This window comes from Scyliorhinus canicula, chromosome 7, assembly GCF_902713615.1.
Source record: "Scyliorhinus canicula chromosome 7, sScyCan1.1, whole genome shotgun sequence".
Taxonomy (NCBI): domain Eukaryota; kingdom Metazoa; phylum Chordata; class Chondrichthyes; order Carcharhiniformes; family Scyliorhinidae; genus Scyliorhinus; species Scyliorhinus canicula.
In genome coordinates, this window is record NC_052152.1 from 35,053,070 (window position 1) to 35,080,327 (window position 27,258).

The following is a 27,258-nucleotide window of genomic DNA, read 5'->3' on the forward strand; positions in this document are numbered from 1 at the left end:
CTGTCCCAGTCACTCGCGCATCTTCTGGGGCAAGTGAAAGTCAAACTCAGTCAGAACATTTGGAGGGGTAAACTGGAGCAAGTTTGCATTTCTCTAGCACCTTTCACAGCCCCGGGATGTTCCCAGGCGCTTTCCAGCCAATGAAGTACTTCTGAAGTCTGGGTCAACATTTAGCTTCCAATCTACTTCACCCAAACAGACTGTGTGGCCAATCAGCTCGCTGCTACTCTTGAGATAATGACTACAAAAACATTCTTGTTGCTGTGCCGTCTACAACACTAACATACATTGACGTAGCGCCTTTGATGCAGTAAACATCCCAAGGTGCTTCAGGGGGGCAGGATTGCTTGGGCTGGCCCATTTGCAGTTTCTTTCCAGTGCATTTCCAAGAATTCACACAAGATGTTTTTCTTCAGCTTGTATCTCTCCCCGAGACATCCAAAACATTACTTCAACTGCAGAGCAAACAGGAGTTCCCTAAACTAATCCCCCGCAGCCTTATAGTGTTTATCAGAGGCCTTAGAATTTGTGTCTTCACTGTGAAATACACACACCGAACTTCTTTTTTGTCTTTTACTATGTCACCCTGCCTCTAAGCAAAAGCACAGATTTACTACTTTGTGTTCCCCCCAAAAAATCACTAACTACTAACCCCTTTGTAACCAATCTTCACTTTGAGGATTGCAAAACCTCATTAAAAATGTATATAAATAAAATCCAGAAAAACTGACCCTTTTTGCAACGAGGCCCTCCAGACTTCCCAGTACCAAGCATTCAAAAAAAAAACTAAATGAAACTGAAACCAAATTCCACTTTTCTTAACACAAAAATATAAATATAAATTAAACAAAACATTATTCCTAACACTAAAAGCTTGTGGTCTGCTTCTATTGTAATATGAAGAGATGTAAGAGTCAGCACATTTCTCATATATCCACATGGCTACTAAATACACGGGGAGAATATGCAAACTCCACATGGACAGTGACCTGGGGCCGGGATCTGACCCTGGTCCTCGGCGCCATTTTGTTTGGCTGAAACAGACTCCATGTGTGTGTGTGTTCTTTCTGTATGTAAAGAACAAAGCCCTGTGCATTAATAATATATGTGGCTTCCAGTCCATAGCAATCCGCCAAATTCAATCCTCCAGTACAAACTTCAGAACATGGATTAGTAAAAATGGAATTGGACTTATTCAATCACTGCATCAATATGTGTTCCTGTACATGGCACAATACCATGCACCCCCTTCCCCCGCCCCCAGTCCCTGTGCAAAATTCAAAACAGCTAATTCTTTAGCTCGCTGTGAGCAACACCACAGATCATCTTCATTGAGGTACCAATACAAAATTAATCTGTACAACTTTGTCCACTCAAGTACCGTGTTCCTTGGTTTGGTGACTTGGTTTCTTTTTCCACATTCCTAGTTTTCCAGTTATTATTTTCCCACATTTCCTGTGTACAAATTTGATTTTGTCCTGACTCCTCCCTTGGTCTAATTTTCAATGTGCCATCAACTGGATAATTCCGAAGGGAGGAAAACTCTTTAAGCAGGGCAAGCAAGCTGAATTAGTTGAGGTCCATGTCAACAAAAAGCATACTTAACACCAGCAAAACTGGCTCTTCTGCATGAAATAAAAAATTCTAGCAAAATAGCGGAGCACATTTTGACTTCGCATCACAGCTCTCGGAGGTTAAAACTCAAAAGTGAATTTGTAATCTTACCTTTCCACAGCCAAAATCTCCACTGGTGAGGCATTACTGTTTCCAAATTTAAATGTAATCAGCTCTGGGTGTTTTTTCTTAGATGTAATTTTCACCATCGAAGTCAAGGCTTGCCGTGATTGGATGTAAGCAAATCCTTTCCGAGATGGCATTTCTCGCAAACAATACATGTGAGTTGCTGTTACCAGAAGGTGACTAAAACAAAAATTAAAATTTAGCCGACATTCTCCAGGCAGCTAATGTTTCTATTCCATAGAAATAATGATTTACAACACAGTGCAGATATTTGAAGGGGGAAAAAGCTTGTGTACCAGTACTCCTTTCTGAAACAGATTGGATAGCATATAATGAGCAAAATGAATATATAAAATTTTGCAGCAGAGAAACAGGCTATTCAGTCCAACAGGTCTATGCTCAACAGAAGAATCCTCAATTCACCACACAGGATCACTGTGATGTTTTTAATGCTAACCAGTAAGCATGTCGCACATCTGCATTAATGATGTGTTACAACCATCCTGGGACCAGGATCTGCAGTGCAAACGATACTGACATTGAGATTTGGGGATGAATGAGTGACAGTTTGTCAAATTTCTTGACTAACGTCACAGAATTATTTCAATTCTCTTTTTCAACAAAGCTACCCGAGACGACAAGTGCCTAAATACAACTGAACTTGTAAATTGGCCATTACACACCTTGGAAACATATGCCCCGTCTCTTTCACCTCACTGCATGGAAAGTGGTGTTTAATATCAGGCTTGTTCACCCATGTCTGAATATTCACCATCTCTTTCCGATCATCATCAGACATGGAAGAACTGTCAATTTCATCTGTCGAAACAAAATAGGCTGAAAATCTAACCTTATTAAATTACCGAATTACCCTTGTTAAATGAGCAGAAACTTACAAAAGCACACAAATAAACATGACAGTATTTTTCTGTTAGTAGAAGATTGCCTTTAATTCTAGTAATATATTGGCAATTTTAAAACCAGATTTCCAGGCAAAGCAGTGCAATGCGATTGGAACATCAAACAACCAAAATCTTTGTTTTTTTGTTATTTTTTCCAACTCGGAGGATGGCCAAAGCTGATTTTTTTCTCTCACTGATTTGCAATGGCAAATACAGCAGATGACCAGTCACTAAACTAAAGCCAGGTTATGGAGTTCATCAAAGATAGGCTTTAAACGTTTCCCCTCTTTGCCTTACTGAGTTCCCAATTTCAGTTACAGAACTAAGAAAAAGTGGAATAAGCAAAATACTAGATGCTGGATTCTGAAACAAGAACAGAGGATGCCAGAAAAACTCAGCAGGTCTGGTAGTATCTATTAGGGCAGAAAGCAGAGTTAACATTGCGAGTCCTTTGACTCTTCATCAGAACTGAAGGAAGAGAGAATCAGTTAAGAGTTGTAAGAGATTGCAACAAAAAGTAGTAACTTTAAGAACAAAAGACAGATGGCTTGGTGTACATAGAACTGTACAGCACTATACAGGCCCTTCAGCCCACGATGGTGTGCCGAACTAGTCTGAAACTAAGATCAAATCGACCTACTCCCAATCATTCTAGTGCACTCCATATGCCTATCCAATAACCGCTTGAAAGTTCCTAAAGTGTCTGAAGGGGGATTTGCATTGAGGCAATACATGAATGAGATAAGATACGCTGGCAGTTTACACTAAAAATTGATATTAACTGGAGAGCTTACAGTAATTAACTTAATTACCTGTATCATACTCCTCTTCATCTGCAATACTGAAGACGGGTTTTACCCCACGATAGGGTTTTCCTACCTTGTCACTACTGCTCACGTGCCTGAGTGAGGGCAAATACTGAGGTCAATGATTGAAATCATAAAATGGAAACTTCAGTCTGAGTTGTATTAGTTACGGAACATTCAAGCTGACAAAATTAGTCAAATATCTTAAACAACTTTGCCTGCATATTGAAAACTACATTCTTCCATGAATACACTGGTCATTGTAAAGGTTTGAATTCATTTTTTAAAAAAATTCCAATTAAGGGGTAATTTAGCGTGGCCAATCCACCTACCCTGCACATCTTTGGGTTGTGGGGGTGAAACCATGCAGACACTGGGAGAATGTGCAAACTCCAAAATGTTTGAATTAAAAATCAATTTTTTTCACAAAATACTAATTTAAACTGCTGTGTAAAGAGGCAGTTGCCATTCACATTTAACTATTTGGTCAAAGAATTTTGTAAATTGCAAGGTGCTTGCTGGCTCCATGCTCCAGGTTTAAAGATAATTTTGCATCTTTTACAAAGTGCAGGTACTATTCAGTGAATCCGAGGTTATGCTGTGAGGTGTGGTTGACTGGGTGGGGGTGGAGGATGGTAGGCACAGGGATGTGAAAGTAGAGAATGTGCGTAGACTTTCAGAGAATTTGGAAATAAGATTCAGAAATTGAAGTATGCATTTCTCGGTTGGTTCTTGGAAAATATAAAGAACAAAGAAAATTGCAACACAGGAACAGGCCCTTCGGCCTTCCAAGCCTGAACCGACCATGAAACCGCCCACCCTTCCAGGGACCATATCCCTCTATTCCCATCCTATGCATGTATGTCAAGATGGCCCTTAAAAGTCACTACGTATCTTCTTGCACTACGTCCCACGGCAGCGAGTTCCAGGCTCCCACCACTCTCTGTATAAAAAAACGTGCCTCGTACATCTCCTTTCAACCTTTCCCATCGCACCGTAGACCTATGCCCCCCCCTCCCCCAGTAATTGACTCTTCCATCTGGGAAAAAGCTTCTGACTATCCACTCCCTCCATGCTCCTCATAATCTTGTAGACTTCTATCAGGTCACCCCTCAACCTCCATCGCTCCAGTGAGAACAAGCCAAGTTTCTCCAACCTCTCCTCATAGCTAATGCCCTCCATACCAGACAACATCCTGGGAAATCTTTTCTGTACCCTCTCCAAAGCCTCCACATCGTTCTGGTAGTGTGGTGACCAGAATTGATCACTATACGCCAAGTGTGGCCTAACTAAGGTTCCACAAAGCTGCAACATGACTTGCCAAATTTTAAACTCAATGCCCCGGCTGATGAAGGCAACCAAGCCATATGCCTTCTTGACTACCTTCTTTACCTGCATATCGTGCTTCCTTAAACACTACAGTTTTATAAACATCTAGTTTGACAATAAGACATTCTTCCTCAAGTCACTGCTGATACAAATGTTATCTCAAGCAAACAAATTCCATAAATTTTATTTGATTTCAAATCTGTATTTAAGAGAGCACACTCAGGATAGTTGATGCCTGACACAAAGAATAAGTAAGAACATCTCTGATTTACTAATCAGTGCAATCATGGTAAATAAATCAAAATGCATGTCCAAAATAATTGAGACTCAGACCTGCCACACTGATGGTGTGGCTCACTTAACCCTAAAGCACAAGATGGTGGATGACTAGTAGAGTGGAAAGCACCGCAGGAATGGATTCTGTGGCTCAGGAGACTGAGGTTATTTTGAAACCACTCACACATCAAGAAGTTATCCAGTTTGGAGTAAAATGCACTATTTGTACATCAAATTACACACACAATCTTCAGTGGGAGAAATCAAGAATGTAGCATAAGACTGAGTCAGGTTGGGGGAGCAGGAGCCAGATTGATAGCACACTTTTTTTATTGCAGTTTTACAAAATTAAAAATCAAGAACATGAACAGAATGGTTAATGCAGTGTACATTTTCACATGTACACAGTAATATCTCCTGCAGCATCAAGCTAGAGGGCTCTGAGTATTTTTGGATTACATTTTATATAGCATGTAAACTAGGAGTGCATGAGCAAAATCACAAAACACTCAAAAGCATTTGTTAGTGAGGGAAAGTGCAGTATTATCGGACAATGTAAAGCAACCATTGATGCAACATCTAGACTACTTATTGACATTTCTGACCACAACAACTGAAGTTGAGCCTACAATAGGATTTAATTACAACCATTAATACAAAGCTTCATATTTTACACACAATTTGAATTTAGTTATTATATTCCATTTTAACCGGAAGCCCCAAAATCTGAATCTGTTCCCAATAACTCGGAGGAACTCTGCAACCAAAAACTATAGAAATCCTGATAGTTCATGGGACTGGTTAATAAGTAATAGAGCATTCATGCCTAACATGATGCTAAACTCCCATTTAAAGGGAATACCAAAAGCTTGGTGTAAAAGATCGATTTCAAAAAGGCAGTGCGTACAAGACATGGGAGTTTAGAGAGGGGTTAAAGAAAATGGGTAGATGAATGTACAACAGCCAATATAGCTTAGGTCAAGGTGTGGATATGTGGTGAGGAGGGTGTAACATAATGTAAAATAGCAAGAATCAAAAAGAATAAATATCAGGGTTGGGTGGTTTTGATTTGAAGGAGGTAGAGATAGGGAGGAAAAAGGCACTAGGGAGATTTAAATAGGATGAGATTTATAAATTTGAGACACTGGGAACCTGAAGCTCATGGAAATCAACAAGAATTGGGGTGATGGGCAAGTAGGACTCAGTGGGAGGTTTGAATGGGTTGAGCATCATAGCCAAGCTTGAGACACCAGCCAGAAGACACAGAAGATGAAACAGACAGGGATCTTGATTTCAGCATGGCAGAGGACAGAGCTGGGTGATGTTAATGAACTGGAAGGAGGTGAGGATATTGGGTTCAGGATCGAACATGTTGACAAAGTTGCAAAAAGTCTGGGGGCGTGTTGAGGAAAGCCAAGACTCTCTCAGAAAATATGTCCATTAGATACGACACCAAAGAGATACAGGAAATGGAATGGTGGAATTCAGCCCAAGTGCTCTTTGAAGAGAAAAACGTTGGAAAAATAAAAATGGTCCAGCATAAGTGGAGTTTACTAAGCCAGGTGATTCAGTTTTGACTTTTAAATCAATAATCTTGTGACACTATGTAAAAGAAGCTTGTCTTTCATATCACTTGTTTCCTTCCAATTCTGAAATATAAGTGGGAAAAAATTTTTTTTAAGATTAAATGCAACTCATGCCTAATTCTGTGATGCATTTGATACCATCTAGGAATTCTGCCCATCACTAACCCTTGCCCATCTGTGAAAATATTGTGAAGTCAGCTTTCTAACTATAATTAAACCAATTAAAATAAGATTCCCCGCACTGCTTACTCAGCACATTTTTATTTTCCCATTCAAACTAGAAGTTGACATTAGATATAAACAGCGTACAACACTACTTTCTGATAGATCTCAATTGTTCTTTCGATTCCAATACCAAATGTTTACTCTTAAAAATCTAGAATTAATAAGCAGTAGCTATATCAGTCAGCCCATGTTAATCTGGGAAATGCCTGAACAAGGTAGTTAGCATTGATATTTTAAATTATTTACTTGGCATTATAAAAAAACAACGCAACAAATACATGGGACTGTTAATACAAATGGTGAAAAGGGGTAATAGCAGACTACACATCGCAAGTGCTGAACAGCATGGGTTCCAGAATGCCAGATAAGGTAAAATACAACTAAAAACACTAAGTAAATTTTAGTTTCTGAGTATGGTTTCATTGTGGAAGACCAATACAAGTAACTATAAATTGAGACAAACTAAGTAGAAATTAAAATAAGATGTTGCTTAAGGCTTAAAATGCTGCAGCAAAGCAACAGTAAAAGGCCAAAGTAGTAAGTGCTTGCGCAGCATGCTGAAGTGCAGAAACCAGAGTTGGCAAGCTATTCTGAACACCATCTTACCGATCTATGTTCATTTTTTCTGGCCAAGGAAGTTGAAAAGTCATTCTATATTAATTAATAGTAGAAAATAAGATAAAAACAATAATTTCATGAAAAGAAAAAGCTACAAATAAATCAAATTAGAAACACTATTTTATTTATAACAGATTTTCTCACAAAAACAAAATAATCCTTGTTCCAAAAGACTACCCTAATCAGGTTTTACTAAATGTACAATTGCGTGTGTGTATTTCATTGTGCCATATTCATGTACATACATAGATGCACATACATTCTCAGTTTTGAAAATAAGCTCCCAAATTAACAAAAAAAAATTTAAAATCTGCTTAAATGAAAATCTTAATTTGGAAAATTTAAGAAATGTATTTTGCTTTCAAAATCCTTCCTGCTAGAAGAAATTGTCTGTTAACATAGACACTTACCATCTGGACTCTACAGAGAAAGGCTACATAGAATAAAATATATTTTTTGAAGTACTTCTATCTTACCTTTCAACTGGTGCAGATGTATTCTCAATGAAACTGATCATTTTCTCTTTTACATTCACCGATTTGGATTTAAGAGCAAAAGTCATTTTATTTACCAATGACTTGACTCCCCTGCCATCACCTGAACCATTTGGGGAATCACCCTGCAAAAGCATTTATTTGAACTCTATTACAGAACCCTCAAAATGTACAGTGCGATAATTTATGCGTAGCTTGCTTTACTATTGTAACTATAGGAGATATCTAGAATAACATGTTATGCAGAAAGAGTTTATTCCAAAACGTTATTATAGAGTTAATAGTCAATAGCTATATTTGTATAGCTATTGACTACTCACTCTATAACTTAGAGTACATTTCAAAAGAGGACTTTAAAATATTCTGGAAGTACAGTACTGATGTTAAAACACAATCTGTGATACAAAGCACTTAAATTACACTTCTGTTCATTTTTGAAAACTACACAAAATATTGAAACTGTAGAACAGAAAATCTGCAACTAAAATTAAACTTCAATAATGTATTCAGTACCAGCATTAGGTATTAGCACAGGCACAGTGGGGGGAAAAAGTTGAGAGAACAGACTATAAAGCTGGACACAAATTTAACTGACTAAACTATTCTCATTAGATAGCTCATCGTGCATGATCTTCTCATTAAATGTATTAAAACTGGCTAGTAGTTCAGAGCAAACAAGGCAATGGTAAGATGCAGATTTGATAACATTTCTGATCTTTGCCTTCTCTTTGCACCTCAATGAAGTGGTAAAGTTCCTCAGTTAGGAAGGAAAATACGTGAAAGTGCTGTTCTGAGCCACACATGCACATCTTGTAATTGGCTTAAAGTGGATCAGCAACTAAATTAAACTGCAAATATAAATGCAAATTCCATTTAATCCAACTGCTCACTTTCTGTTTCTAAGCACTATTAAATCCGCTCTCAACCACTCCATTCAGGATGTGCAATTGTGGCTTAGGAACAACTGTTAGGAAAATAAAAAGTAGTTTTAAGGGATTTATATTTGTATTGGTAAACATTAGAAATAAGGTAAAGTTTTAAATGGGTTTAATTTAATGTTTCTGTGCCTGGTTGGGTAAAATCTATAGTTAGATTCATGCTGGCAAAGGTATTTGTATGTGTGGGGGTTGGTTTAGTTCGAACTGTGTTCCTACTGTGCTTAGAGAGGGCTGAAGAGAGTAGGTTCTTTGGGGGTGAAGATAGGTGTGTCAGGTGCTCAGGGAGGCCAGCGAACCATGCCCATATTTTCTGGGCATGCCCGGCATTGGAGGAGTTCTGGAAGGGGGTGGTGAGGACGGTGTCAAGGGTGGTGGGATCCAGGGTCAAGCCAGGATGGGGACTCGCGATCTTTGGGGTTGGGGTAGAGCCGGGAGTGCAGGAGGCGAAAGAGGCCGGTGTGCTGGCCTTTGCGTCCCTAGTAGCCCGGCGAAGGATTTTGCTACAATGGAAGGACGCGAGGCCCCCAAGCGTGGAGACCTGGATCAATGACATGGCGGGCTTCATTAAGCTTGAGAAGGTCAAATTTGCCCTGAGAGGATCGGTGCAAGGGTTCTTTAAAAGGTGGCAACCTTTCCTCGACTTTCTGGCTCAACGATAGGGTACTGGGACAGTAGCAGCAGCAACCCGGGGGGGTGGGGACGTTGATTATGTTTGCTTATTTTATTTAAATTTGATTTATTTAATTTTACTTTATGGTTAAGTTCTCTTGTTTGGGGGGGGGGGGGGGTGGAGGGAGTGTGATACATGTGATGTTACGATTTGAGGGGAATTGTAGGTGTTATGGGGCTGTTAGTTGCATATTACTGCTTGTTGCTATACTTGTTATATTTTTATATTTTCTGTTAAAAATTCCAATAAAAATTATTTTAAAAAAGAGGGGGCTGAAGAATAAATAAAAGACATTGGCATGTGGGTGTTGCAGAGCAGCTGGGCTTTGTACGGTAGAGAGGCATTTAAGTTTTAGTTTAGCTAATTTGATTGCAGTTGAAGACTGGTAGTGAGAGAATGCAGTTGGTTTAGAAGGCTAGAGAGGGACCATCTCTCTCAGCTTTGCTGGAAGAAAAGCCATACCATGGCTTTAAGAAAACAAGTGCAGAGGTCTGAAGAGCAACTAGTTAAGGAAATTAGAGAAATGAAGTATCCAAGTCTGGAGTTAAGTGAACAGAGAGCAAGGTATTTTTCAGCAGAATTCAAGGAAGAGTAAACAAAGCGTTCTAAGTTAAAGAGATAATTCCAGTAACTAGATTTAAAGTTGGCCAGCAGGCGTCAGCGAAAGGTGAAACGTTTCATGTTAGAATTAAGAGTTAAAGCAATTTGGAGCAGTTTGCACAGCAATCAAGGCTATGAAATCTCCAAGAGGCTGGTGTAAAATCCTGAACTGGATTCGCTATTAAGTGAAACGGAAGCTTTGTTTAAAAACGGCACTTGGAAAACATGGTCAATGCAATTGGAAAACAATTGCATTCATATTGGAATGCAAATCCCATTACGACAGAAGATTTCAAAGCGAGTTTTTGGGAGTCAAGTTTGGAAACTTAAATGTGATAATCATCCGGGGAGATTCTGAGGGGAAGTCCACAGACACTAACTTGGGTTCAGAGCGGAGTGCGTGTATTTTACCACAAATCAACTTGTGTGCTTAAAAGAGTCTTTGCCTGAATGAGACTATTGGAGTTTAAGATGTACTTTGTATTCCATGTTAATCTTTCTGGGTAATTGTTAAGCTAAGTTGGGTGGGAAGTAAAAGAGTATTGTCTTATGATCGACTTTTTCATGTTCAATAAATGTTTTTTTTTGTTAACACCAATTAGCCGTCCCATGACTTTATTCCTCCACATTTTAGAAAAAATTTCTCCACTTTCGAGCTAGGGTTCCTTTCCAGGATCGTCCTGTCCAGTTATATCAATTGGGATTGCAAGATAACATTTCCATTTTATTTCCTTCCTGAGTGAAGAATCTTACCTTTGCACCTCACTGAAGTGGCTGAAATCAGGAATTTAGCAGAGGGCAACCAAACCTGCACCATACTACTTACAATGAATGGTGGCTCTGAACTACTTTCCCATTTTAATATATTTAGTGAAAGGCTACGGAGGAAGTCTCAGTCCTTTCTTGAACATGGAGGACAGTATACAGCATTACATGGCAAGGCTTTACTCATTTTTAAATTGATGTTCCCTCCTGATACAGACTAAAGTAAAACATTGTACAGGCACATTTCAAGTTTTACAACGAATACCCATGTTGGGTTGACTGAGAAGTCATACTTTAACTACAATCTGAATTTACTTTTAGAGTTTACGAAGGTTTCACAATCTTAACCGTTATTATTTAAACAAATCATTGAAATAACAAAGATATACTTACATCGACAGAGGAAATACTTCCACGAGATCCAGATGTACTAACAATCCAGTGACCGTAGCCATTTTCTGGCCCATCTACATTTATGTCTACAAGGTGCTGCTGCAGTGCTGCAAGACAGGGCAGCTTACAGATACTGACAATGATCGCCAAACCTTCTAATCTTACTTTCAATAATAGCCTTCATAAACCTCAATACAAAGAGAATGCAGTTCGCCAGAACAACCTTTAAATTCAGCCAGATTAAGTATAGTCCTAGTTTTCATTTTAAGTATAGATTTGGATATATTAGTATTGCTTCTTCATTGCAAGTGGTCACATATTTAGATGGTTCAACATTCATTATAACAAATACAGTAATTTTGTTGTAGTTCCAAGTGGATTCTGAATGTATTATCAACTGAAACAACACCTTCAAGTTCATCTATTTAAACCGTGCTTATGGAAGTTGATAATTGAAAGAATGAACTGAGCGCCCATAAATTTAGCAGCAAGAAATTTAACCAAAGTGAATTGCGCACTGCATTGAGAAAGTCTCAACAATGGAGTTGAATATTTTCGACAGCATATTTTAGATGCAATGCATTATAGATGAGAACCATACATAACAAAGTGCATAATGCCTTGAAGACCTTGGGAATTCAGAAATATTATAATTCATCTTAGATCTGCTTTACTCTGTACAGTTATTAGCTAACAACGGTATCAAAAGTGGATTAAACACTGATTAAATAAATGGAACTCAATCAAGTTAGGCCAAAAAAGCGGGCCAAATTCTCTGCTTCATGACGGCAGCAGCAAAACCGCACAAAATGGAAAAGCCATGTTTAGTGGCCAGTGCTGGGTACCATGGCTGCTGAGGGGGAGCGGGAGGCTATAAAATCTCTCAAAATGTCTCAGAAATTGTCGGGCTTGCTGGGAGATGGCTGCCTGGACTGGGGGGGAGGAATAGCGGGGACCAACGGAGCCATGTCCGTGGATCTGGGGTGTCCCCGCGGGAGGGGTGGCCTGGCTTAGGCTGCCATTGTTGCAGTATGTGATTTAAACACTATCCCACCCCTCAGGAACACGAGCAGTCTCCTCCTGGTGAGGCTGGCAGCACTGACTGCTTCTGCCGTCTCCTCCCAAGCACCGTTCAGGAGGGCAGGCCCGCGCCTGCAGCCTTGGGCAAGAGGGTGTCCCACCTCTCCTCATTGGCATCGAGCAGTGGGTCCATCTCGGAACCGGAACTCAGAGGGCAGGTCTTCTCAGAGTCATCTTTGTGCCTGCAGTGAGTGTGTGATAGTGAAGCATTTAAAATAATCTCCGTCTGTCAGGCTTCTTAGTGTTAATTCTGGCCTGCTGGGCTGGGAATTGCTTCCAATTCGCGCTGGCGGAGTACTGGCCGATTTGCAAGTCCTGAATTGTGGAAAGCAGATAACACCCCCAACGGAAATACAAATTGCACACTGTTCAGTCCCAGCGGGAACACTTAGTGTGCCAAACAGAGAATTCAGCCCAGTTTTTTTCTTAGGATTCTTGAATACGTTCATAACTGAAATAATTAAGCTTTTGACTTCTATATGAGGATAAACAAAACAAGGCACTGTTTTTCTGCAATCCACATCCAACCAGCCCCCTTCCAAGACGGAAGACATAAGAGTGTGATATAAACTGACTAATTCACCAATGTTTTTTCTGCTTTTCAGAAGGCAATTAACCAGCTAGGTTAATAAAACATTAGTCAAAGTTACAAATAAAGGGCAACTTTCAAATTGCCACCATAGCCTCCCTCCCTCTTCAATATGATGGCTAACCGAGATTCTACAGCACTGTTTAATAATGCTACAATATATTCCCTCATTCTATAATCTGCACGTATAATGTTGATGCTTTAACAAATTAGCCCTTGCAGCTTTTTATTTGGTCCAATTTTTTCCAATTTCATCCAATTATGTAACCGTTTATATATGTAATAGCTGTTACAGATTGTAATTAATATAAAGGAATTTTGTTGCAAACCAAAAAAAAAGCACAACTAAAGAATTGCAAATCATAGCATACAGATTTTCAACTTCTTTCTCATCTAGATGAATGTTAACTTACATACTAGCTTTGACCAGTACTAGAGTGATTATTGTAAATGCGATGTCCTGCAGCATGTATCTAGATTATCTGGAGAAATACAGGTACCCTACAAAATACCGTAGACAGAATGGAACCAAGAATGTAGCCGGGGGTAGGATTTATGAAAAGTGTATTAGTTGACAAATGACATCTTTTGTTCGTTTGAAGCATTTGTAGATGATCTCCTACAAGTTAAGAAACACTTCTTCGCACAAAAGGATGGTAGAATGGAAGTCTCACAAACAGCTGGTGTTAGCTCATAGTTTACTGGAATGTTTTGAATGATCCACCATTGGTTCAAGATGGATTATAATCAGAGAGGGCAGAATTCCTCTGTGAAGAAGGGCGTGTTTCTGCAGAGGTAGTTTCTAAGGAAATAATGATCTGTTGAAAATCTAAATGCCACAGTCATGTTTAGGAATTTCAGACCATTTAGCAACTGAAAGGTTTTGGTGAAATTCATTGTAAAATGTTAAATTTCAATCTCAACAAGCCAGTTCCGAGAACGTGGATTAGGTAGATTCACATAAAATATCAATCCAAACTGTTTGCGATAAAAAAGGCTAATTAAAAACAGCACACTCACTTGCGAGGGGTTGGATTGTACTATTCAAGCTCATAATTTCCAGGATGTTTCACTTAAGAGGGTGATATTTCAGCTGGCTGATACTCAAAATCTGAAAATTCTTCGAACCCGTGCTTTTTTCTCTTCATTTAGAAACAAAAAGGCCCTAACACAATTTGAAATATTCTCAATAACAGGATTGCCTCTCTAATGTAGTGAAGGAATGCTGTGTCTACTGGCAGGTTAAGTTAGAAGGCATTATCCCACTGCACGTTGTGTGTAATTACTTTGTTTCCAAACGCTGATTTAAGATTATTTGAGTTCTCGGTTCTCTAGGGCCATGTCTACTTTCTTTAAAGCTGGTGATCAGTTTGCAGATCTTCTAGCTCAGATATATATTATATATATATGGAACAGGGAACAGATGAGAATCATATAATGTTGACTATAAATGACATAACCAATTTATATATACACAAAAAACAGAACCCAACCTAGCAGGAGCATTTTATATCTCGAATCATATTCAATAAAAAGCATTAAATATAGACACTCTTTTTTGCGGGCAACATAGATAACTATCAACGTGATCCTCATCACTACCCAACTAAAGTGTTCCTGTTTATAGTCGATAATACTGACGAAAGAAGCTGAATCAAAGAATGCCTCTGTGCTGAAGGGATTGGGATCAATCCAAACTCTGGATTACTGATTTCAACCAGGGCAGTGCACCTAATACTGTAAGACAGGACAGAATCATAATTTCCCATATTTCAACTTCCAATTCCTAACCAGCATGCCAGCTGATGATTGATTTTCTGGTCACCATTCGAAAACAGAACCAGTCTTGACTATGATAATCACAGTCAAATGGCTTGTTGGCACTCATGATCACACATGATTCATAATCATTTGGGAGAAGTGTCAAGAGAGAAACCAACAGTCATGGAACTAAAGCTTAAGCAAAAAGGTCATTACCTTTAGAAGAGGAGATGAAATTAACAGGAAATAATAAATTAATAAAATAGCGGAATAGTTCCATTCCTTTTGTTTTGACATAGGATCTGCTGCTGTGAATGCCTGATGCTACTTTGCATCACCCTAACCCTGTACAATCATTAAACATGTTACGGTCACTGCTTATTTTTACAAATATTTGCCAATTAGATACCAGTGTTGTTAACCTGAAGCACAGCTGTTAGAAAACCAGATTTTCACCTTAATTACATACTGACAAAATACCAAAAGTGGCGCATTACTTGTTGGTAATGTATTTCCTAGTCAGTGCACCAATTAATACATTAGGGTAAACAATTTACAAATAAAACAATATTTTCTACATTTCATTATTGTATGTCTGAAAATAAAAAGGTTGTTCTGGGACAGTCTCAATGTCCATGATAAACAAAAGAATATCACCAAGTCTGAGTTTAAGCACAAAATGGTTTGGAGGAAAAAGATTTCAAAGAAAGGGTGCAGCTTCCAACAGCAACCAAGGACACCAAATGTATCAGAGCCTTCCCACAATGGTTTGCATACTTAATGCTCTAAAAGCAAAGGAAAGATACAGCTGGTGAGAGGAGCGATATATATTTAACATAATAGCCACTACTCTCAATTTTAGCTCTCATATGGTAAGATACAAAATTCTATATCGACTAGAATGATGGAATTATTATTTTAAAAATCAGATAGTATAACCAGAAAATAATTATAGTTTTTATTTACATTTTTTAAGTGTACCCAATTACTTTTTTCCAATTAAGGGGCAATTTAGCCTGGCCAATCCACCTAACCTGCACATCTTTGGTTTGTGGGCGTGAAACCCATGCAGACATGGGGAGAATGTGCAAACTCCACACAGAAGGTGACCCAGAACTAGGATTCGAACCCAGGTCCTTAGCGCCGCAGTCCCAGTGCTAACCACTGCGCCACATGCCGCCCCCGGAAAAAAATAATTATAGTTGGTAAAATCTTTAGAATTGGCAAATAAGGGTTGAAGAAAATTATTTTTGCACCAATAGACAACATAAAAAAAGCAGAATATTACACCACATGGACAAAATGAAAATTGCCCACATAGATCATGGCCTGACTTATTTTTTTATTTATATTTAATTTTGAGTACCCAATTTTCTTTTTCAAATTAAGGGACAATTTAGCGTGACCAATTCACCTACCCTAGACATCCATTGGGTTGTGGGGGTGAGACCCTCGCAGACGCTGGGGAGAACCCACACGGTCAGTGACCCGGGGCCGGGATTGAACTCCGGTCCTTGGTACCATGAGACAGCGGTGCTAACCACTGCACCACCGTGTTGCCCATGGTCTGACTTTTATAGATTCCACTTCCACAGATTTAAAGGGAAAGTATATTCTACTAAATTTGATTTGATTTTTTTGGCACATGTACCGAAGTACAGTGAAAAGAGGAAGAAAAGAGAAGTGGGTGGGAGAGGTCTTGGTCTTTGTTTTGGGAGTAAAATTAGTTTCTTTATAAAGATATAAACAACTATGTATGTGTATGTTTTTTATGATTGTGGAAAATTCTGTATTGTTTGGAATAAAATATATATTTTTTTTAAAGTATGTCCTACGCTATGTTCCTGAAGATCGCAGCTAGGTTTTGTGATGGGGAACCGAGTTAAGTCAAGAAGATCCTGGTTTGTTTGAGTCAGGGTGGGGCCCAGTTTGCAGTGGCAGTTTTGTTGGTGAGCAGGTCTATCTATGTTTTGGTGATAACTTTGGCATCGAGATGATTGGTGCCATTGTGAGGGAAGTGGAGGATGACGATCTTGGCTCCCTGGCACAGGTTATTGGTGTTCACATTGATGAACTGTGAGGTATCCTAAAGTAATGGATGAAGTGAAGAGAATATAGTCAGCCGGGAGGGCAATCTCCTCAGTGGGGGTCCAACTTCAGTCCTTGGACATCCTGCTGCATGGCATGTCAAATATCATGGTCGATTCGGGGACATGTGGCTGGTCAGGAAGCACCCATGCACCTGGTCTTCTGAGGGGAGCTGGGAATGAATTCCCAGCCGAATGAGAACTGGTGTCATGCTTTCTCAATCTCGATTTGAAGGCTGGGTAGTTTGAGTTTGATGGAGCACATTGTATTCAGTCTTCCAGGCTTTGGGGTCAGTCGACCACTGGTCTTACTTACATTGTCATCTTCCATGCTTGTAGGCGACTGGATGGGACTGATCTTTGCTGGGGCCTAGGTATCTCTCCACCAGGGCTTCGGGACGACGGCATGGCGGAGGTGCAGGGGCTTCGGTGAAACTCGATGGATCCTGGATGTTGCTCGACAATCCCTTCATGGCTTTGGCCTTTCCCAGCTCAGTGGACAGTGATATTACTCTGCAGTTTATCAATATCCTGAACTTTGGCTCCTTGTGATTATATCGCTGATATTGTGTTACTGCCTTTTATCCTGATACGGGTGTATGATATATGAGCACAAGTGTTTGTCGCCTGTTATCCTGTTGTGGCAAACATCATGCTGAGTTGGTAATATAACATTAGGGTTATGCAGTATTTGTGTATATATATGAGCTGCAATCCTTGCTTTTACAATGAGGGGATACATTTGTTTTTTTACGGACAGACTATGTATCCTAGAGAAGACTGGGTTCCTTTCTTTTAATTCTTCTGTGGTTGGCACTTCTGGTGTTTTTGGAGAAAGGGGAAATATGTATTAATGTACGGTCAGGCGTGGTCAGTTAATCCTCGGATATCTAGCCTTTCTTGGGTTGGTCGTCTATATTTTCTTGGCGGCCCAGTTAGCGGCAGTGATCACTCGATTAAACAGGTTAGGGCAGAGGTAACTGTGCTTACCCAGGTTGGGTAGAGGGTACGTTGAGTGGTGGAGGAGGTTACCCTTCCCCGAGATGTCCCGTTAGGGGACTCCTGGTCTGCTCTCCTTCTCAAGGTATGGTTCCACTGAGCGGTAGTATCCTGTTGGTTTAGGGTCTGAGTGCACGTCGGAGTGCTTTGGTTCAATGTTGTTCGTCTTTCTTCAGTTGGGGTTAGGCTGGGTGGGGGGGTAAGGCACCCAGACAGTCCACCTTCTTAATGCTTGGGCTCCCCCAGGGAGTCTGTGTCCTGTTTCTTGTGAGGCTATGTTGTCCTGTTCCTGGCATCGTTTTTGTGAAGGTGCATGTTGCTAGAATTTGTTTGACGTTTATTGGCTAACATCGGTGTCATTGGGTTTCTGGGTTTCCTTTCCTTATCTGGGTAGATAAGGTGCCGATTACACTCCAATTTGTTATATTGAGTTGTATCTCCTCCCGAGGCCCCGTTGATGGGTGTCCTAACAATTATTCTTCTCCTTGTTGGTGGAGAGTCCTCAGTGCAGGATGGTTCAAGTCTTCCAGTGTCGTCAGGCCCGAGCGGTACCTCTGATTTGGCTGAAGAGGAGTGCGATCTGTTGTGTAGCGGGTCTTGACATGGTGTACGTTTTCCTGGTTTACTGGCTCCTGTGTACGAGAGTGCAAACCGCCAACTCATGTCTTGTACTGAGGGTTGTATTCTGTTGTTTCCCTTTGCTCGGGGTACCTTTCACTGCCTGGAGACGTTGGGCGGCTGAGTTAGGTTTTAAATGTGTTGTTTTTTCTTATGTGGGGGGCACAATTGAGCCATCCGACCCGTCGACTCTGCACAGACGCTCTGAAAGAACACTCTACCTAGGACAACACCCCAGCCCAATCCCCATAACCTAACCTGCACATTCATGGACACCAAGGGGAAATTTAGCATGGCCAATGCACCTAACCTGCACATCTTTGGACTGTGGGAGGAAACCCACACATACACGGGGAGAACGTGCTAACTCCACACAGGCAGTCACCGAAGGCTGGAATTGAACCAGGGTTCCTGGTGCTGTGAGGCAGCAATGCTAACCACTGCACCACCATGCTGCACATTTGTAACATATTATCTTAGAATCACAATTTTTTCTGTATTTTTCTTCTTTATTTTGGGGTTAGAGAATCCTTAACTAGCTCTTGCAAAGATACAGGTAGGTCTCATTTCACCATCTTTCCTTGCATAAATGGAGGCACCAAGTTTAATGATTGAACTAAACCAACTGTGTTGGTGTTCTGTCTTTTCCTGTATTCGGGTTGTACTGTACTCATTTTGAGGAGTTTGTTGCATTATTCGTAAAAATTGGAAAACTGTAATAAAAATATACGAAAAAAAGCAATGTACAATGCTGGAATGCTGAATAAATACAGAACGTAGGTTAGGCAGCATCTGTGAAGAGGGAAAGAGAGTTAACATGTCAGGTCAGTGAGCTTTCATCAGAGCAGGGAAAAGTTAGAGATGCAATAGGGTTTAAACAAGTGCAAAGGCAGAGATAATGGGAATAGGGGTGGGGGGGGAACTGTGTGGAGGGTGATGGACAAAGGAAAAGTGAAAAGTGTATGTAAGACAAGAAATAAGATGATGGAGCACTGCAGAAGCAGATGGGAAAAGAAATGAAATGCGGATCGAGAGGAGGTGTAAAATGGGAAGAGCACGATCACTACAAACAGCTGCTGTCAAAAGAAATGGGGGCAGAGCTGATGCACTGAAATTGTTGAACTCACTGTTGACTTCCAAAGGCTGACAAGTACCTCATGGAAAGATGAGGTGTTGTTCTCCCGCTTAAGTTGAACTTCTTTGGAATAGGATAGGAGACCGAGGACAGAGTAGGGGTCGGCTGGAGAAGTAAAACAGGAAACCAGAAGCCCTGGGTCACACATGGAGACTGAACAGCAGTGCTCACAAAACAGTCAAACAATCTGCATGCGGTCTCTCCAGTGCAGAGGAGACAGAATCATGAGCAGAAAATACAGAATCCTAAATTGACAATATAATTAAATCATTGTTCGACCTGGAAGGAGTTTATGGGACCCTGGATGGGGGGAGGGGTGGAGGTAAAAGTGTAGATGTTAAAACTTGTGGGCTGGCACAGGAAGGGAAGGGAGCGATTGAGGAGTTGAACAGAGTGTAATGGAATGCCCCCATGTCTAATCTCTTCCCAGTTACATCCATAACTCTTTCTATGCCTTCAGCACTTCGTTTACAGTTTTGTGGCCCTATTACGAAAGTCTGTGGTCTCTCTCGCTTCTTCCTTGAACTAAGGCCTGACCAGCCCTCAACACAATTAGCCTCCTCCACCTGGCTGAACTTGTTCTCACATTTGACAATTTCTCCTTTGACTCCACTAAGTTTTTTTCCAAATAAAAGTAGTCGCTATGGGAAACCAAATAGGTCTGAGATATACTCATCATTTTGTGAGATATATTCCAGTTTTTTCAAGTTCTAATCCTCACCTCTATTTTTGGTGCATTGATTACTTGATCAGCCATTTCTCCTGAACTAAAACATTCACTTCCACATGATCCATCTCAGACTCTTTCCTTCTTCGACTTCTTTGTCCCCATTTCTGGGGAATATCAGCTAATATCCACTAATCTCCCAAGCTACTTTGACAACAATTCCTTCCACTCCACTTCTGTATTCCCAGTTTTTGCATTTGTTCTTCCTTTTTTCTCAACCAATGATTCACCTCCACTGTCGATGACAGGGCCGTCAACAATGTATTTTCCTTCACTTCTCCTCTCACTCCTTCCCCTCCCTTCACAAATCACAATAGAATTCTCATTGTCTTCAACTTCCACTCCATCAGCCTGTGCATTCAATGGATCATCCTCCATAATCCATCATTTTTGTCATTTCCAGCACAATGCTACAATCAAACATAGCTTTCCTTCCTCCTTCCAAAGACACCAATCAATGTGCGACACGTTAGCTCACACTTCACTTATGCCCAATACCCTCTCTTCTTCCCATGACACTTTCTTATTCAAGTACAGTAGATACAACATCTGCCCTTTTTATCTCCTTCCTGCCCAATGTTCAAATCCCCAAATACTCCTTCCAGGTGAAATGGCGATTTACCTGTATTCTTTCACTTTGGTCTACTATATTCACTGCTCACAATGCAGTCCCCTCCAATTGAAAAGACCAAATGCCGATTGAGTGATCACTTTCCTTCCTTTAGTTAGCAAGTGTGATACTGAACTTCTAGTCACTTGAATTCTGTATCCCACTCCCACCCTGTCATCAGCCTCCTTGTTCCGATGAAGCTCGAAGAACAGCATCTCATCTTTTGATTCGGCACTTCACAGCCGTCGAAACTCAACACTGAGTTCAAGAATTTCAGATCATAACAACTCCTCTCATTTTATCAATTAGCAGCTGGTGGCAATGATTGTGCTTTTTTCCCCCATTTCTATTTCCTCTACTTCCATCTTTTGTTTCTTAGCCCACTACCATTCCCTTCTTGTGGAACAATACTTGTGTTAACAATCTTAAAATACTTGTGGAACAAACAAAATTGTTTTTTGAGATTCAGAATCCAGCATGAGTTCATCTTCAGTAAAGCAACATAATGTACTAACAGAGTAACTACAGAAACAGCTGGAAAAATAGAATTTCCCCTTCGACTGTCAAATAATGACAAAATCGAGATTGGAACACGCCATCATTTTTATCTATGCTTGATTTTTAAAAAATTTAATTATATTGAGAATTGAATGTACTGATATTTTAAATAATCATAGTAGTGAAATATAATCCCTCTTACTCACGCTACAAAATCCTTTACTGAAAACATTGAAGGAAGGCTCTGCCGTCAGAAAACAGCATGCTAATTGACAAGAAATAAAATTAAGCTGGGTCGACATGATGGCAATGTCAATCCACTAAAATGCTGGAGAATAAAAGGTTATGAATGAATAATATGGTGACAAAAATGGAACACAAGCAACAGCTGCACAATATAAAATAAGAGCAAATGAAATAGCTGCTGAGGAATGAAAATATACAGATGTTGAACTTCGACAATTGCATCAAATTTACTAGAATGATAATAGAAAGAAAATAGTTGTTAAGTAATGGGTTAAGAGACATTGCAATTAGTTGTCTCATTTATGTTAAGTGTTCAATGATTGACACTGATATGTAAAGGGGCTTCACTCTGGAGCTTGTGATGATCTGTAGAGTTCTGTGCAGAGTGAGTTTGAACCATTAAAGGTGTGTTGGTGAAAAAGGAGCTGAACTCTTGCCTCTTCATACCACAGCATCTAGTACATGCTAACAATAGTGTTTACTATCAGATTACTAAATTATCTCACCGTTGACTGCTGAGGGAGTGGTGGGATTTTTTTTGTGGGGCGGGGGTTTATTATTATTGTAGAATATAAAAAGTTGAAAATTTGTACTAAAAATACTTTATAAAAATACTTTTAAAAAGATCAAAACTGTCAGAAATTAACTACATTTCTGGCCAACATTACAATATTCTTTTTGTTGCTGGTTTCCAAGTTAGTCCTTTGGGAGCAATTTTCCAACATCTATTTGTGTACATACTTTGCACAATACAAATGGTGACAATATAGGCAGCACGGTAGCATGGTGGTTAGCATAAATGCTTCACAGCGCCAGGGTCCCAGGTTCGATTCCCGGCTGGGTCACTGTCTGTGCGGAGTCTGCACGTCCTCCCCGTGTGTGCGTGGGTTTCCTCCGGGTGCTCCGGTTTCCTCCCACAGTCCAAAGATGTGCGGGTTAGGTGGATTGGCCATGCTAAATTGCCCGTAGTGTCCTTAAAAAAAAGTACGGTTAAGGGGGGGTTGTTGGGTTACGGGTATAGGGTGGACACGTGGGTTTGAGTAGGGTGATCATTGCTCGGCACAACATCGAGGGCCGAAGGGCCTGTTCTGTGCTGTACTGTTCTATAGAACCTCACCTGTTGATTTTAAAGGATAAAGACAAACTGAAATTCAAATTATCTGCCAATAGAATGGAATTCTAAAGGTTAAAATGGCAGTGCTCTATGTATGTCTGCTAATCAAACTTGCAATTGTAATGATATTTCATAATTTCCAACAGGAACAAATTATGAAGCAGGTTTGAGAATATGCCGTTATCAAACAAATGAGAATCATAATCAATATTTTGGAGCAATATTAAACAGATTTGTCCAGTAGAACTAGCTCTTGTCGAATGGGGGGGGAAAAAAATCAAAGATTGGGAACTTACCCATAAAGCCCCCTCTGGCAATGCTAACATACTCTTTGTTTTTCTAGAATATAGAAACATAAAAGTCTTTGATATGGAGCATAAAGTAAGAATATAATCAAATGTGAAGGCTCACTACATAATTATACAAGATAAATGGATCAACAGGGGAGAGGAATGAATAACAATAACTCAAGTAGCTATTCCGTGATTTTTAAATGATTGATGGAAGTGAAGGAAGTGAACATATGAAGTCAAGTTAAGGGTCAACCTAAGCATAAGAATAACACAGATACCCCTTGCTCAAATAGAACTGGAAATAAAGTAAACATGGTTGTGTTTCAGCTCACCTGAAGAAAGTGAGCCAGCACCATGTTCATGTACATGTCCTCCTCCTCTCGGCCACTTCCCATGAAGCACAGATGTTCACCGCTTGCTACGGATCCTGACTCAATAGATTGTTTCTGTGCTTCCAAAAGGGATTTAACGGAAAGGGCAAACTCTGCAGGATTTTGTAGCATCTGTGGAAAATGAAAAGCATGCCATTCAGTTGCCAAATAATTTGCAAGATATGTAATAACTCAGATTAGCAGTTGCATTTTACACCAAAATAAAAATGAGCATGTCACATTTATTCACAGCATGGAGGCTGTCTTAACTTTAAGCTTTCTTTAAAAAGCTTACAAGAAAATAACTTTTGATCGAATTGACAAATCTCAGAAAATGGCTGCTCCACACCTGGTTTCTTATTATAATAACTTCCTGGTCTTCGGTTGCCTATGATGTGGAGATGCCAGCGTTGGACTGGGGTGGGCACAGTAAGTAGTCTTACAACACCAGTTTAAAGTCCAACAGGTTTGTTTAGAATCACTAGCCTTCGGAGCGTAGCTCCTTCATCAGGGGAGTGCTGCTCTCTGAAAGCTAGTGATTCAAAACAAACTTGTTGGACTTTAACCTGATGTTGTAAGACTTCTTACTTCGCTTACCTAGATAGTCATATATTTCTTTATCAAAATAAAATTGTATCTTGCACCAACTACTCAATTCATATACTTATTACTCAATAGGTAAAAAGATAGCCAGTCTGTCGACTTGTTTCAGGCTTGCTATTTCTCTCTTCTAGCTCCATTTATATTATCCGTTATTCCTGGCTGTTTAAAACTTCTGCCATAAAACTAAGTTCAGCTCTATGACTGCCTTCACATCTTCTTTCTTTTTTATTTTTAAATTTAGATTACCCAATTATTTTTTCCAATTAAGGGGCAATTTAGTGTGGCCAATCCACCTACCCTACACATTTTTGGGTTGTGGGGGCGAAACCCACGCAGACACGGGGAGAATGTGCAAACTCCACACGGACAGTGACCCAGAGCCGGGATCGAACCTGGGACCTCAGCGCCGTGAGGCGGTTGTGCTAACCACTAGGCCACCGTGCTGCCCACGCCTTCACATCTTGAAGACCAAAGTAACAACACTTAGCACTTCTATGTGTAAGCATCCATTCGCATTTCAGTATATATTTTCTCTTACCAAGTCAGAATCCAAATGAAATGCTGTAGAAAGATGCCCAGCATTGTACTGTTCTGCAGGTCGACAATCTACTACAAAGAAGCGAACTCCATCCTTTAAAACGACAAAAGATAAAGAAACAAGGTGGTGAAATCACAAAATAAGGTGCTTGCATTGCAGCGTAAGAGGTCACTCAGCTATATTTTCCATAATAATTAACTGCGTCAACAATGAAACATGATGTTTATAACTTTCATCAAACCTTCATAGTATTGCAATACAACTTTATCCAGAGACTACAAAGTAATTCCCCAATCCAGCAGACCATTATCTGAAAACTGTTGTAAATTGCTAGATGTCGAAGAACACAACCTCATACTTTGCACCTCATTTAACTAAGTACAAAGTTGAATGGAACTTCAGACATTGCCAATTACAGCTCCTCTAGATCCATCTTTTGTCGCATCACCATCATTTGCCTTGCACCATCATCTCTTCTGCCAGTTATTCACTCCTGCCGTCCGACAACAGACTTTCCCCCTTTTTGTTTTTTCTTTCCCTCCCTCTCCACAATTTCCCTGACTACATATTGGTTCAGATGAAAGGTCAACCTAAAACATGAATTCTGTTTTGCTTCCCACAGATGCTGCATTTGTTGTTTTAATTTCAGATTTCCAGCATCCACACATTGTGTCAATGAAATACAAATAATATAAAATAAATCATCATGCTTCTTTTGAGTCATTAATGAGAACAAATATACATAAATACTAATATCTCAGCTTTCTGTCTGCTGAATTCTTTTGTTTAAATAAGTGGGCTTGTGTACAAGTATTAGAACATGAACATAGAACATAGAACAGCACAGAACAGACCCTTCGGCCCTCGATGTTGTGCCGAACTTTGTCCGAAACCAAGATCAAGCTATCCCACTCCCTGCCATTTGGTGTGCTCCATGTGCCTATCCAATAACTGCTTGAAAGTTCCTAAAGTGTCCAACTCCACTATCACAGCAGGCAGTCCATTCCACACCCTAACCACTCTCGGAGTAAAGAACCTACCTCGGACATCCCTCCTATATCTCCCACCCCAAACCTGAGAGTTATGCCCCCTTTTTAACAGCTACATCCACCCGAGGAAATAGTCTCTGAACATCCACTCTATCTAGCCCCCTCATCATCTTATAAACCTCTATTAAGTCTCCTCTCATCCTCCTCAGCTCCAAAGAGAAAAGCCCGAGCTTCCTCAACCTTTCCTCATAAGACCTATCCTGCAAACCAGGCAGCATCCTGGTAAATCTCCTTTGCACCCTTTCCAATGCTTCCACATCCCTCCAATAGTAAGGTGACCAGAACTGCACACAATAATCCAAATGTGGTCTCACCAGGGTCCTGTACATAACCCCACGGCTCTTAAACTCAAGCCCCCGTTAATAAACGCTAACACACTATAGGCCTTCTTCACGGCTCTATCCACTTGAGTGGCAACCTTCAGAGATCTGTGGACATGAACCCCAAGATCTCTCTGTTCCTCCACATTCCTCAGAACCCTGCCATTGACCCTGTAATCCGCATTCAAATTTGTCCTACCAAAGTATATCTTACCCCTTGTTGTTGATTTGCATGCAATATTTCAGGTACTGAAACAGGCAGGCATAAAGCTTGACTCAGGTCCATCTCATCGTCCTTCAGACCCAGCAGGTTACTTCCAAAGAGGTTTTGGTTATCCTGTCAAGAGTAAAGTAATTTGTTAAGAACAATTATATGGCAATAGTTGTATTGCTACTTGGAAATATCTGCAGATGAGCTGGAAGCAGTAGCCCAGATTTTGTGGTTGTAGTGACGTTGAAACTGTCAGCATTTGCTGTCTCTTTTACTCTGTGAAACTGAGAGCAAACCTAGATGTCCACATGTGTGCAGTTATATGCGGAAATGCAGGCGCTGTCAGTGCGTTTTTGAAGTCATCTCAGGTAGAAATCAATTAGAAATTTCAGAATTACAGCGAATTTCCGCTTTGTACACTATTTTCTTGTCATAAAATACATTGAAAATGTTATGCCTTGTTGGATTAGGCAGATTAGGACTTTTCATATCATACTATGACAGTGTTAAATCAACATCACTGGCCTGAAAAACTAATTTTATATTTATGCAATATCAAATTTCTCCATTTTAGGATTAAAAATTCCATAGAGTTTAAAAATGAATGTGCTTAGAACATTTCAGTCTACGTGTTTGTTCCAATTTCAGTTTAGTTCTTGGAAGATTATAAAAAATGAGTCATAAAATCTGCCCATTACTTCCTGTTTTGCTGTGCAAGAGAATTCTTCAATACAATTGACTGTTTGTCTCTTTGATGACTTCAGTGTGGTTGGGTTGGTCACCATCTCAGACTAAAGGGACGATCTTTTAAAACTGAGATGAGGAGGAATTTCTTTAGCCCAGAGGGTGGTGAATCTGTGGAACTCTTTGCTGCAGAAGGCCGTGGAGGCCAAATCACTGAGTGTCTTTAAGACAGAGATAGATAGGTTATTGATTAATAAGGGAATCAGGGGTTATGGGGAGAAGGCAGGAGAAAAAAATCAGCCATGAATGAATGATGGAGCAGACTCGATAGGCCGAGTGGCCTAATTCTGCTCCTATGTCTTATGGTCGCCAGAGATTTCCTT

The 27,258-nt window shown here is 40.1% G+C and overlaps 1 protein-coding gene and 1 long non-coding RNA gene across 4 annotated transcripts in view; one reads left to right on the forward strand and one right to left on the reverse strand.

The window, feature by feature from the left end:
• The window catches only part of LOC119968859, a 69,517-nt gene that overhangs the window by 17,275 nt on the left and 24,984 nt on the right, over positions 1–27,258 (forward strand). The gene's annotated exons all lie outside the window — the stretch shown is intronic.
• The window catches only part of tbc1d23 (TBC1 domain family, member 23), a 90,874-nt gene that overhangs the window by 6,558 nt on the left and 57,058 nt on the right, over positions 1–27,258 (reverse strand). Inside the window, exons 9-18 of one of the 2 annotated variants that reach the window (XM_038801746.1) lie at positions 26,195–26,317; positions 24,612–24,704; positions 23,432–23,602; positions 23,103–23,145; positions 11,343–11,449; positions 7,959–8,101; positions 7,471–7,515; positions 3,455–3,543; positions 2,424–2,559; positions 1,726–1,920 (exon numbers count right to left, since the gene is read on the reverse strand). In XM_038801746.1, the coding sequence (XP_038657674.1) occupies positions 1,726–1,920; positions 2,424–2,559; positions 3,455–3,543; positions 7,471–7,515; positions 7,959–8,101; positions 11,343–11,449; positions 23,103–23,145; positions 23,432–23,602; positions 24,612–24,704; positions 26,195–26,317 (1,145 nt within the window). The remainder of the gene's footprint in view (positions 1–1,725; positions 1,921–2,423; positions 2,560–3,454; positions 3,544–7,470; positions 7,516–7,958; positions 8,102–11,342; positions 11,450–23,102; positions 23,146–23,431; positions 23,603–24,611; positions 24,705–26,194; positions 26,318–27,258) is intronic. The other variant, XM_038801747.1, reaches the window with a different exon arrangement.